The sequence below is a fragment of the Polistes dominula genome, unplaced genomic scaffold, assembly GCF_049000335.1.
Source record: "Polistes dominula isolate Pdom_NZ unplaced genomic scaffold, Pdom_raw_medaka contig_20, whole genome shotgun sequence".
Classification (NCBI taxonomy): Eukaryota; Metazoa; Arthropoda; class Insecta; order Hymenoptera; family Vespidae; genus Polistes; species Polistes dominula.
Genome location: NW_028301147.1, coordinates 4,289,897 through 4,302,773, shown reverse-complemented (window position 1 = coordinate 4,302,773; position 12,877 = coordinate 4,289,897). Strand labels below are relative to the sequence as shown.

Genomic DNA, 12,877 nt, shown 5'->3' with positions numbered 1-12,877 from the left:
TTACTCTTATACATCGGAATAAAAATTGAAAAACATGAATATATTTGATTATAATACAATTTATTGCAATAAATAATCATCTTAACGTAACACAATTTGACTACCAAGGACGATACTTTGCTTGCGTAGCATGCGTTAAGATCCAAGTCTTATAATCTCTCTTTTTCATTTGTACTTGTTTATGCCTAGGTGATTTTCTACACATTACAAACATTCTTTCACGTCTTGCGACAAAATAGCAATGTTCACAACGAAGCTGCAGTCGTCCTTTTCTTTTTAAACCTGATACTAAATTAATGCTTGGTAAGACAGGTTGCGAAAGTAATGATTTATTGTTATTTGCCAGTGTATGTGGTATCAAATTGAAATTTTCTCTTAAGCACAGACAATGCATATTCCTTACAATTACGCCTGGATTGCTTCTTGACAATAAGTTTGAAAGTCTTGGTATGATTGAGTTTACTGTCTGACAAATTGTTCCAAATCTTAATAATGAAAAGGAGTTCATGTTTCTGTAATCTAATATAATTAAAAAAATTAGGTCGTAACTATTACTATAAATATAAAGATAATACTAACCTAACTTATAGTACTGTAAGGAGTAAAGAAAATAATTTTTCTTACCTAAATTTAAAGGATTTGTTTAAATTTAATTCTTTAGAAATACATAGACACACATTTGTGAAATGAATATAAAACAATTTTATTGTAATAGAAATAACAGCACTACACAAATCAATGAATACAATGATTTAACAAACCCTAAGTACCTCGAAATCGAAATTCTATGTACGTTACTGTATCGTTTCTTCTTAAAGTTAAACAAATATTAAAAATAATCATCAATTAAAAATTTACAATAAGGAATTTTAATGGAACAAAAAAATTGTATATTTTTAAAAATATATATGAGAATTATATGCGTGTATAATAAACATATCATAAATATATATATTTGTTATAATAAAAATATTGAACGAAACTAATTTGACTGACGTGGTTATTATGAAGAGAAGAACGTGAAAAAAGTAGTCCCATGTATCTCAAAGAATTATTTCTACGAATTACTCTGATTCTTACCTTCTTCTTTTTTAATATATATATTAATTTCTTCTGATCTTATAAAATTGTTTATCTATTATTTTCAAATGTTATAAAAACTATCTTCAATTTATATAAACAAACGTAAATTACGCATATACAACGTCAGACATTTCGAGGAAGTGCGTTGTCGTACTTCGACGTAACGATTAAAATTTATTTTTGACCAAAAGTCGATAGAACAAATTACCTTAAATTCTCGAACAATTTTTAGATGTAGACAATTAACGGACGTTCATTTATTTATTGATAACAATATAAAATATAATATTTAAATGTTCAATGGAATTTTTCCAAACAAAGTACGCACTATTTATTTTACTGCTCCATGTGCAGTCCCATGCTTCTGTACGAACACAACGATTTTTGACCAATAGAAACGTTTTACGACATTGCCAAATTGTTCCTTCAAAACATATCGAAAACCTTTACGAGTAGTACAGTAATACACGAAATTCCAAAAAATGTTGAATGAAGGATCTTATTTTATTAACACAATATTTAATTTAATTTTATTGGGAACGTATTGATAAGGTTATTATTTATTTAACTTGAATATAAGCTATAAAAACTAGCGATTCGACTTGCATTACGATTATCTCTTAAATTTTTTTTCAATCGTTTTTTATTCATTTAACTTTTTATACGAATTAATTAAAAACATTATTAAACATTTCTATTATTTACTCAAACGTATTCAATCATCGAATATAAAAAAAATCACTAAAATCGAAGAATACATAAAATCTTTACAATTCAGAATTAATGGAGGACTACTTGTCGTCGTTACGTAAATCATTAAATTTCAATTTCTTCCCATACTATTTTAATACAAATTTATATCATCGTACAACAATGATAAAATAAAGTTAATAAAAATAATATTGAAGGTAGTCTTAAATAAATAATAAAGAATGAAAAAAATAAGATTATATTGGGGGAAAAAGGCGCCTTTCGTGATGCCTTCGGTGTGTAGTTTGTAAGAGAGATGGCAACGTTGTATACGGTAAGACAGGCGATTCGACCAATGAGATTTGAGAACAGGGTTCTAGGCGCGCAAGGTCGACTACGCAAAAGTCATTTGCTACGCGTTAGCCCAACACGTGCGAGATAGAATTATTGTTCGCGCAGTGACCGTTGTGCGCGCGGCATCCTCCCATTTGTAGTGTGGCATTACTCCGCTCTGCTCTCGTCGACCACGCACAACTTCATCGTTGGTGACACCGTGCAGATCTATCTTATTTGAGAATCCGTTGATATCAAACCGATCGCCATGGCGGAAGAGTATCTTTACGGTAAATATCGAAACTCGAGTAAACGTGATTATACTTGATAGTTTATTTCGAAACATTTTCGGTTACTTAACGAATGAACATTTATCTATTAAAACGAGACGCCGGCTTCCGAACACTTTCGGCCATTGTGACCAGATACACTATTGTCCCCCCTAAACTACGGATAAAATACCGCGCGTTTATCAATCGTTATTTATTATATATCTTTAATATATTATCATATTAATATCATTAAAATAATGTGCGAGGTTATCGGAATAATTTGGAGCATAAGAAATTCGTGAACATCGTGTACTATCGTGATTTTTGTGTTCTTTAGGAATCGTTCTCGAAGGAGCTAACTCATCCGAAGTTTGGGATCCTGAACACAAGAATGATGATGCAGACGGCACTAATCAACACGACTATGGTGCTGATCAGAAGCTTATTATTAAAATGGTAAGTTTTATGATGCGGATAAAATAAGCCAATATGCTTTCTCTCTCCTCTTTCTCTTTCTTTCTCTCTCTCTCCCTCTCTTTCTCTCTCCCCATCTACTTACTAATCTATCTCTCTCGCTCACTCATATATATGTATAATGTGTATGCGTACCTTACGTATATAAATATATTAATACAATTTTACACTTCGATTTTTTCATTTTTTGTCGATTATATTACATATTACATTTTTCTAACTTATTTTTTCTTTACTCAAGAATCATTAATTCTAACAATGAATAGACCCATCAGCAAACCTTCTTTTTGTTTCTCGTAATACTCTTTCAAATACATTGCGTGATACATGTGCTTATTATTTTTATTCTTTTCCTATAATTACGTACAATTTTTACTTAAAAAATTGTGTTTACCTTCTTTTCACGTTTCTCGAATCTTCTAGGAAAAGTAAAAAAAAAAAAAAAAAATAGTACGATGCTAATATATTCGATGTCTTTCATACCGAACCTTTTTTTGCTTTCTTTTTTCTTTCTGTTTGCAAGCGCACAAGGCGCCTCCTGCAATGAATTTTACGCGCGAATTTTCGATACATTAATAAAATAAAATAGGTGATTCAGAAAAATAAAGGGAAACATCAGAATTAACTTCTTTTTACAGATGCAATATGTGCTTCCTTTCCGATGATAGTACACAATTCTTCGATATAATTGTTCTACACATTTATTTCGAGATATTTCCATTCCTTTATTGATACTTAGAATATTTTAGTCTGTATGATTCATTCAGTTTGTTTACGAACGATCGAATTTCGTTTTAATTCACGGAAAGCAAAGACTCTCTCCATGAGAGTTCCTTTCTTTCGCGGTTAAAACCGCAATGCGTGCCTATGATCGAACATAACCTGCAAAGTTCCGGTGTTTCATCATTTATTTTGTCTTATCTCTAGATAAACATAATATTCTTATTACTTAACTTCGAAATGATTTGAACTTTCTCAATTTACTATATACAATGATTAATTTTGTGTAGTTATTTTTTTATAACGAATCTGATCATGCAAATGTTTAATGCTTGGCGCCATTTTTCCTCACAATGGCTTCGCCCTTCCCCCACTTCAGCCCGGCAGGATCCTATTATACCGAAAGGGAGATTATAACGGAAATTTCAGTCAATGCAGGTAGAAATAGGGTTTAGAAATGGGGTAGAAAAAAAGATGCATTTGGCCGAACTCAATGAAAAATACCATGAATTCTCGGCAGATGTTTCTCTCATTTTTTTCTACTTGAAAAAAAAAAAATTGGTTCTTTTCAGCAAGCAAATGTTTAATGCTTATATATACATAAATTATTATTATTATTTTTAATTATTTATTTTTTTTTATTTATATTAAATATTATATAACATTTGCTTTGATATTTTCTAGGCTCTTTTAGGGCCAGAGGCGAAACCTGGTGAGCTTAACGTATTACAAGTAGAGGCAATGGGCCTCAAAGGCACTATTAAAACACCAATTGCTCTTCTTGAGATGGGCAAGACAGCTCAAATTATACTTGATCTTAGTTTTCCTGACCCACCGGTAACGTTTACCTTGATCAAGGGTAGCGGGCCAGTTCACATAGTTGGACACAACCTCCTTGGTAAGAAATATGCAAATTACTGTATTATTTTATACTACGAAACGTCATTAAGAAGTGCGACAATTACAGTTTAGACGCCTTCTATTCATAAAAGTATCTCATTTATTTACCATTTAGTTTCGATACTTCTTTTACAAGTTTTTCTTTCAATAATTTAATTTATTTAAAATTATATTTTGTTTGTAGGTACGCATATGGAGGAATTCGTCGACGATATGGACGAGGAGTTGGAAGACGAGAATATTGACGATGATGAGGATGAAAAAGTAAGGATAAAGTAATATTAATTTTATACATTAGATAAAAGATGCATGTAGAAGAGAAAAAAATTCGTCAGGAAACTTGGTCTATGTGGAAAAGTTATTTTCTTTTTTCTAAATCTTTCGTAGTAAGATTTCTATATTTTATTAGATGAAAATTTAGATGATGAAGAAAAATTAAAAATGGTTCAAAAAAATACCTAACGTACATAACAAGTTATATGGATTAATGTTATCCATTATGAGCATTTTGCACTTATTTCTGTTACAAATCGTATAATTATTCTGGTTTTTTATGTAGCAATGTGACCAAAAAACAAAACAGGTAATGTGTTGTAATATTATTAAGTAAATTCATTAGGAATGCAATTTCAGGCACCTCAAAAGAAACGAAAACATTCTGCAGAGGGTAGAAAAAATGGCACCAAACGTGCCAAGATGGATGAAGCAGTAGACAAGTAAAATAATAAAGTAATAATAATAATCATTCGAATAATAATAATACTAATAATAAAAATAATAATAATAATCATCATTCAAATAATAATATAAAAAGAAAATTTTAAAAGGGTGAAATGTTTTTAACTCTTTATATTAATAGAATTTTCATTTAAAAGTATATTTTGATTTTGAAAATGTATTACTTTTGAAAAAAGTTTAAAAAACTTAAGGAAGAAACGAAGATTGCTTACGAAATTACAAAATTTTAATGTACATTTTGCACTTGTGTTTTTCATTCCTATATATATGTTGTTTTATTTTTTTGTACAATAAACCAACCTATTTTAAAACAATTGCTTTTATTCACTCTTCATGTATCCTTATTTACATTTATGTCAAATGACAAATGAAATTTGGTTTCAATTAACATTTTTGCAGGTGTGGAAAACATTCGTCAATTGAAACAAGAACAGAAAGGACATGAAATAAGTGCTGAATGCTCATAAAATATAAATCAGTGATGTTTGAAAGTATTTCTGATTTCAAAGTTGTTATAATTCACTATTGATTATTTTTTTGTAATGTCTCTTTACCATTAGAGTTATTTAATTTGGAATATCAATCCTTGCAATTGATAAAAAGGTTTTGAAAACATTCAATCAGATAAACTTAGATATTTGTTTCTTTACAATATAGGACCCGGACGACGAGGAAGAAGAAGACGATGAACCGAAAAAAAAAAATGCTAAATTATCAACTGCAGCCAAATACAAAAATCAAGCTAATAAGAACAAGAAAAAATAAAGCACGAGTCTTTACATAATTGGGGAAAAACAAAAAAAAAATAAAAAAAAGAATACCAACACAGAAAACTCTTAAGTTAGGCTATTAATGCGTAAGTCCATCATCAATTATCATCATCCGCATTTCTGCGAAATCTAGTATCGTTTCATCAAATTATCAGACGACACGTGTTGCGTTCCACGTTTCTAAAACACAACTGGACCAATAAAGTACAATAAGATAACAGTATATCATGTATTTCACAGAAAAAATGGTATCACGTTTTACTACTAGTCCACTTGTAATGAGCTATAACACGGTTTTAATTTAACAACATAGTATTACTAATTAAGTAATAAATTTTCTTTAATTTTTATTTCTTTTTTCCCCCTCTTTTGATTTTATGTATAAATTTTTAAAATTAAACATTGTGCTTTTTCTTTCCTTTTTTTATTATATATATAAGAATTCTCATGTTTTTTTTATTTGTTTCGATAACAAATATATCTTCGTAGTTTCTCTACTTGCCTTAAAGAAGAAACATCCCTTGCGCTTGATTGTACTGTGTATGTGTGCGATATATAGAAGAAAAAAAATATCTATTGTTGATCAGAAATTATTTTTTTGACAAAATTTTATGAAATTGAAACTGCTAAGGGATATTAGATCTTTTGAGACAGGTAGTCCGAAGCCAAAAATCCTTTTTACGTGTAATCTCGTTTCTAATAATGTTAAAGTTACATAGGATGCGTTTATAATGTTCTTTCCTTATTCGATACATACGAACTAAATGTTTAACAAAAATTGTTATTTGAATCCGGAAGATTTAATGACGATGAGCTTTGTACGATATCATAGGGAGAAAGAAAGAAAGATAGAAAGAAAGGAAGAAAGAAAGAAAGAGAGAGAGAGAATGATTTTTTAAAAATAAATTATGTGCGGTCATTCTTGGCCCAGTTGTTGTTCGTTAAAATTGTGGAAAGCATAGACGGCGAACTTCTTGCAGTAAGAGAAAAAAAAATAAGAGTAAGAGAGAGAGCGAGAGACGCATTTGTATTTCCTTTCTGTCTTCTCTGATACCGTGTTCACACATCAAATACACCACTTCCAACGATGTAAAAGAAAAAAACATAAACAAACAAAAATATACATACTGTCTTATATTGTAGCCATGTAATACAATTCAGAAAAAAAATAGTATATCTCTTTTAAGAAATTGCAAAAGCTACTCTATCCAGCCACAGTGTAATTTATTATTTCCGTGTGTACAAGATGGGGAGGGATATAGTAGAGATACAGGGGCGAAGAAGCAAGAGGAAGAAAGGAGAAAGGGTAATAGTCAAGAAATAAAAAAAGTAACCCTTATACCGCAGTCATTAATAATTGTTAAGGAAGATAAAGAGAAAAATAACATCAGAATTAAAAAAAAAGAATTCAAGGAAAAAGCATATTCACGCGTCACCTCGATATTCATTCCATTTGATGAAAGATATAATAGAGGGAGAATTTACAGGTGTACTACACAGCATGGTGTGTATGTATGTGTATGATGCTCTTACATCAGTATCATCATATGCAAAAGTATATATGCGATGGGGTGTTTGAAACGCCCTTGCGATTGATAGTAGTCTGTACACCTATTTTGTACATATACGATACACAATAAAAAATTTCACAACTTTTAATCAGTATTGCACTGAGTAAAATTATTCATTCAAGCGTGTACTACCTCCCCAGGAAGAGATAGCATGTAACTTCATGATATTGTATAAGATGCTTTTTTATGAAATATTTTATAGAACATTTTGGCTTAGATTTTTAATTTAGAAGACGACAAAAATCGAATCTAACAAAACACGTCAGTTAGTCTTCTTTTTGCATTTTTTCTTTTTGTCATCGACTAAATAAATCATGTCATTAAACATGTGTTTTTCTATTTTTCTTTTTTTTTAATTTACTATTATAAAAGCGTGTATGATTGAAAATAAATGAGTGGTTTCTGTAAAAAGCAGTGTATCACAGATGAAATAAAACATTTTTCTACAATAAATGAAGAAACCGTAAATTGTAATTTCTACATTTATTGTTCTCATGTATTTTTTTAATTTAATTGTAAATGTTTGTATTCACGTACACACAATGTATTTTTTTCCTTCGAGCGTCAATTTTTTGTCTCTAATACTATGAGCATCAATTTGTAACCTTTTTTTTATAGATGTTTCAATTTATCATCCCTTTTTTATGTTAGCGCAATTGAAATGAATTTAGATCAATTGATTAATCAACATTCAAGATTCTTTTGTAATAACGAAAAAGAAAACATTGATAGAGAATTATTATTGTAGAAAATAGTTGTTTAAATTGACAGCTATTATATGCAGAGTACTCAATTAAATGGAATTTCTGTGTCTGATGTTACGGGCTCTCGAATATCTTCAGAAAATTCAGAATGTAGTGCTAATGTGAATGATTCCAAAGCACTTCGTAGGCAAGTGAGTTCAATTCTGTTGTCTTAATGAAATATTATGTATAATTTAACTTATATCAAAGTGTTTGGTAGTAGAATATTTTTGTTAGTTATACGTATCAATGATTATAAAAGCGGTTAAAATAGCTTATAAATATTAAAAAACAATTAAAAGTTTTATTTATAAAAGGTAGAAGATTTAACAGAGACAATCGCTAATTTAAAAAACACCATTTACGTGAAAGATATTCAATTAGAGAACATGCGTAAAGACGGTGAAAGATCATCAGCAGAATTGAAGAAGCAACAGAGATGTAATAGAAATCTTAAACGTAAGGATATTATACATAGAAAATTTCTATATTTAATAATAAACTTACCACGATCGGTTTTTCGTTTTAAATGAAATATTTTTAATTTAATATTGTTGCATTTCTTCTTCATTTACTATAATTATAATTTTATTTGCTACATACTTCATGGAATTTTAATTAAAAATGCTATTTTATTATAATGTTATACAATTTTTGATATTATTATTTAATTTAGTATTAAAATTGATTATTTGTATTTAATTGTAAAAAATATTATTTTAATTAAACTTTGGTAATTTTTTTTTGGGCTGGTTGTGGTACAAATTAACCAACTGTATATTAATTAAAAGTAAAAGAGATATTGGAAAAATGGAAAAATGAATTGAATTTTATTTTAGAACAGTTGGACGATGAGAGATATTTTTATCAAAGAGAGAAAGATTACTTTTGCGAGGAAATGCAACGTTACAAAAACAAATTTATTGGAAATGGATCGAAATTACAAGAACAGAGATGGAAAGATTTGGAAGATGCGAGAGATTCGTTGAATGAGGAAAATAAACAACTTCGTGAAGAATTAGCTGAGAAAAGCGAGATTACGTACAATTTGTGTATTAAATTTTTACGTATGAAACATGCCAAAGATACTCTTAGACATAGATTCGATCAGTTGCATCGTGAACATTTAAGAATTATGGAAGAAATGATGGAAAAACTTGACGAAGCTAGAGAAGAGTTAAATGTTATCGTATCGGAAAAGTTTCAAGAACCATTGCCAATTAACAAGGCTAAATTTTTGCAAGTAAATCGTTTGTTTTCTTAACCCATTCGAGACGACGATTTTTTTCGAACACGGTCCTCAGGAGCGAAATTTTTTTTTCTTTATATTGTTCATTTTTAATAAAAAAACATGTTTACTATGGAAATCACCCAATTTGTAAGTGAATTCACATAAATAAGATCATTGCACACCGGGTGTGCAGTTCGCTCCTCGGAAAAAATCGAGGAGCGGATTGAAGACCATGTGTACAATGGTAAGTAAAATGAAAATACATCATTAAAAAATTTATTTATTTTTTTTTATTCACCGATAAAAATGGCCCAAAAGAAGAAAAGAAGAAAAGAAAAAAAACATTATCTGAAGCCTGCGCAGCCTGCGTATTCATAATTTCTTACATGTAAGAAAAATTCATTCATTCATAATTTCTTACATGTAAAAAAAAATTATGAATACGCAGGCTGCACAGGCTTAAGATAAAGTTTTTTCTTTTCTTCAGATAATAAGTTTCATTTAGGCGGTATGAATAAAAAAATATACTATTGCTGTTGGTGATAAATTTGAAAAATGGAATTAGATATATGGGTTCCTGCATTGATATTTTCTAAAAATGTAGATTTCGAAAATCTAAACAAAATGTTTTGTTTTTCTTTTGATCTGCATGAAAACCAATGCCAAATTTTGTTTCTCTATACTTTACAGATACTATTAATAAAAAAAATTCTGCTTTCGACGACTACTTTACTCAGAATAACTGATAATTGCTCATTATTATTATTGCACACACGGTGTGCAATCCGTCTCGAATGGGTTAACAAATTGTTGATTGGTTATTTTATGCAAAAAAGTATTACGTTTCAATGTTCAGTTGTATTTATAATTAGGTTGAATTATGTATTTTTGAAAAAGTTTTTACAATTTAATGATTTCAAATTGAATTAATTTAATTTGATAATTTTAATGAATTAATTAAACAAAATATTAAAAATGGGAATTTAATTATATTATATTTATTATTCTTATGCAAAAATATTCAATCAAACGTGAAAAATAATTAGTCAACAATCTTTTAAGATCGATTGAATAAATTAGAAAAACTTAGAGTAAATTTCAAAGAAATGATTTTTAGGTCATCCAAAGAAATACTCGATTGGTTTATGAAAATGCGACTTTGCGAGTACAGATTCAACATTTAACACAAAGTTTAAATAAATTAAAGAATTATACGGAGAAACCTAAAGGGATTAAAGTTGATGCTCGTATTATAGCAAAACTTGCAACTCAAAGTCGTAGAAGACAAGATTCCGATATTATAAGAAAAAGTTTTGCGACGTAAGCTTAATTACATTTTTGTTAAAAATTAATTTCCAATAATTAAATTTATTCATTTATATTATGCAAATGTTTTAGATCTTACGTTACACAACCAGTCAAAATATCTACCAGTAATTCGAGTACGAATAATAGTAAATCAATTGATGATAAATCGTTAAATCGAAAAGTAAATTCAAAGATTCGAATCAAATCTCATAATAAAAATAAATGTGTAACCGTAAAAGAAGAGTCTGGAGAATCAGATTCGATTAAATCTAAAATCGAAAGTACAGAAGAAAGTCGAAAAAATAATATTGATCAAAACGATCGCACTTCTCCGATTAGCACAAATAGTATAACAGAAAATTTGCATAAATATATTGAAGTACGTGATATGTGTACAAATACGTGACATAAGTATTTCAAATTACGTATTTGAGATGCTTTGTAAATCAATTATATGCAAATTAGTTACATGTTTATTAATTTTAAAGAAATATGTATGTAAATTAACTAAATTTCTATTAATGACATAAATATCGTTATTGTAAGAAATACGAAAGAACGAAAGAAAAATATGTGAAACAAACGTACAATGAAAATAATGAAAAAGTGTACGTTTATGAATATGATACATATTTATTTTTTAGTTGTAACAATATCGAAAAAAAAACGAACACAAAAGAATATTGAAAAGAATTCATAAAAGTATGGGATATGTTTGTATAAATGATTATTTTTATTATCTTTTTAAAATGCTTATACGATTTAGCATAATAAAATAAAAAATTATATTCGAAGTACGAATTTCTTAATTTAGATTTGTTAATATTGTAATTTAAGAAGAAAAAATTTAATGTACGTACTTTCGAGTAAGAATGATTGATTTTTAAAATTATGTAGAAATATTTTTGATCCACTCTGTATTATCGTTCGTCGGTAATATGAATAATGTTTTTCTTTTACGATGACACTTTTATATAATGCCGAGATAAATACATAGTAACAGTGAGAGATGTTTGTTTTGCAGGTCACCTTTTGTACCGACGGATGATAACGTCGAGGATAAACTGATCTACGGTTAGTATACTTCGCGCCGTTGTTATTACTACGTCGATAAATACAGTGAAAATCGAGTCGAGTAAATGTTTCTTTCACATTTTATCAGGTAATTACTTTATTACTTTTTTTCTAAAAAATGAATATATATATGTTATATTTTATAAAAATTATATCACATTATCCGTGAATATTTTTCGATCGATTAATACAATACAAATGAATTTTATTCATATTTATTTTCGTATTCCAATTAAAACGTTAGCGTCCACTAATTATTTCATTCATCAAGATAATACAATTATTTAAATATTGTGTTGTTTGAAAAACTAGTTCTGATTTTTTAAAGAACATTTAAAAGAAGTAAATAAATATAAATATAATATAATATTAATATTATAATGATAAATATTTGAATTTATATTTATAAATCTAAATTAACTTTTTGAGTATTTCCAATACCAGTTCGATCATTCTTTGATTGATCGTGAAGGAATACGGGTTCATCGTCTTGTTTCTCGGTTAGTTAATTAATTATTGCAATTTACTGATTCTTCCTTGTATAAAAAGAAGACGAAGAAAATAAATGTAGTGTATAGTTTCATTTACAGTAGTTTCTAATGTTAGTATAGTATTGAAGTCCATAAAAGGTAAGAAGTACTCTACTGAGAAATCACTGTATCTTTGCCGTCATTTTTACGTCATTACGAAAGACAGCTGAGATTACGTTAAAAAGACGTTTTACTTGAGTAAGATAAATAGAAAGATATAGTCAATTTAATTTCATTTAATTTAATATAATATTAGCTGATGATTGAACTTACACAGTGAACTGTTTTAGAATATAATGAGATTGTTAATTAGATCAATATTTTTAAACATATTTTTGTTCAGTTTTTATAATCAAAAATAATTATATGTATTATGTTAATACTCAACTTTAATACAATCCTGAAATAATCCTATTCGCGATTGTGTTGTAATCCTAATG

General features: G+C 28.3%; 3 protein-coding genes across 6 annotated transcripts; 2 read left to right on the top strand and 1 right to left on the bottom strand.

Moving 5' to 3' along the window:
* Positions 1–41: 41 nt before the first annotated feature.
* Positions 42–1,464, bottom strand: mRpL36 (mitochondrial ribosomal protein L36). 3 transcript variants are annotated; one of them, XM_089177415.1, is made up of 2 exons: positions 1,292–1,464; positions 42–519 (listed from the first exon to the last, which is right to left on the bottom strand). In XM_089177415.1, the coding sequence occupies exon 2, from the start codon at positions 506–508 to the stop codon at positions 101–103; it is 408 nt and encodes a 135-aa protein (XP_089033541.1). In that variant the 5' UTR covers positions 509–519; positions 1,292–1,464; the 3' UTR covers positions 42–100. The 3 variants fall into 3 exon arrangements, with proteins under 3 accessions (XP_089033541.1, XP_089033542.1, XP_089033540.1); XM_089177416.1 differs by lacking the exon at positions 1,292–1,464 and adding an exon at positions 1,081–1,283; XM_089177414.1 differs by lacking the exon at positions 1,292–1,464 and adding an exon at positions 625–1,050.
* Positions 1,465–2,218: 754 nt separating this feature from the next.
* On the top strand, positions 2,219–7,645 carry LOC107074219 (nucleoplasmin-like protein). Of its 2 annotated transcripts, none has more exons than XM_015335463.2 (5): positions 2,219–2,396; positions 2,716–2,834; positions 4,257–4,470; positions 4,657–4,736; positions 5,106–5,524. In XM_015335463.2, the coding sequence occupies exons 1-5, from the start codon at positions 2,375–2,377 to the stop codon at positions 5,190–5,192; spliced, it is 522 nt and encodes a 173-aa protein (XP_015190949.1). In that variant the 5' UTR covers positions 2,219–2,374; the 3' UTR covers positions 5,193–5,524. The 2 variants fall into 2 exon arrangements, with proteins under 2 accessions (XP_015190949.1, XP_015190948.1); XM_015335462.2 differs by lacking the exon at positions 5,106–5,524 and adding an exon at positions 5,868–7,645 and having other exon boundaries at positions 2,225–2,396.
* Positions 7,646–7,793: 148 nt separating this feature from the next.
* LOC107074048 (uncharacterized) lies at positions 7,794–11,530 on the top strand. The gene is made up of 5 exons (XM_089177124.1): positions 7,794–8,446; positions 8,612–8,753; positions 9,134–9,537; positions 10,643–10,845; positions 10,924–11,530. The coding sequence occupies exons 1-5, from the start codon at positions 8,330–8,332 to the stop codon at positions 11,237–11,239; spliced, it is 1,182 nt and encodes a 393-aa protein (XP_089033250.1). The 5' UTR covers positions 7,794–8,329; the 3' UTR covers positions 11,240–11,530.
* The last annotated feature ends 1,347 nt before the right edge of the window (positions 11,531–12,877 follow it).

Excerpts from the sequence above, each read along its gene's own strand:
- LOC107074048 (XM_089177124.1), top strand. The coding sequence starts at position 8,330 with ATGCAGAGTACTCAATTAAATGGAATTTCTGTGTCTGATGTTACGGGC. Across the intron at positions 8,754-9,133 it reads ATGTAATAGAAATCTTAAAC|AACAGTTGGACGATGAGAGA; the intron begins GTAAGGATATTA and ends ATTTTATTTTAG. Across the intron at positions 10,846-10,923 it reads ATAAGAAAAAGTTTTGCGAC|ATCTTACGTTACACAACCAG; the intron begins GTAAGCTTAATT and ends CAAATGTTTTAG.
- mRpL36 (XM_089177415.1), bottom strand. The coding sequence starts at position 508 with ATGAACTCCTTTTCATTATTAAGATTTGGAACAATTTGTCAGACAGTA.
- LOC107074219 (XM_015335462.2), top strand. The coding sequence starts at position 2,375 with ATGGCGGAAGAGTATCTTTACG. Across the intron at positions 2,397-2,715 it reads GGCGGAAGAGTATCTTTACG|GAATCGTTCTCGAAGGAGCT; the intron begins GTAAATATCGAA and ends TGTGTTCTTTAG. Across the intron at positions 4,737-5,867 it reads ACGATGATGAGGATGAAAAA|GACCCGGACGACGAGGAAGA; the intron begins GTAAGGATAAAG and ends TTTACAATATAG.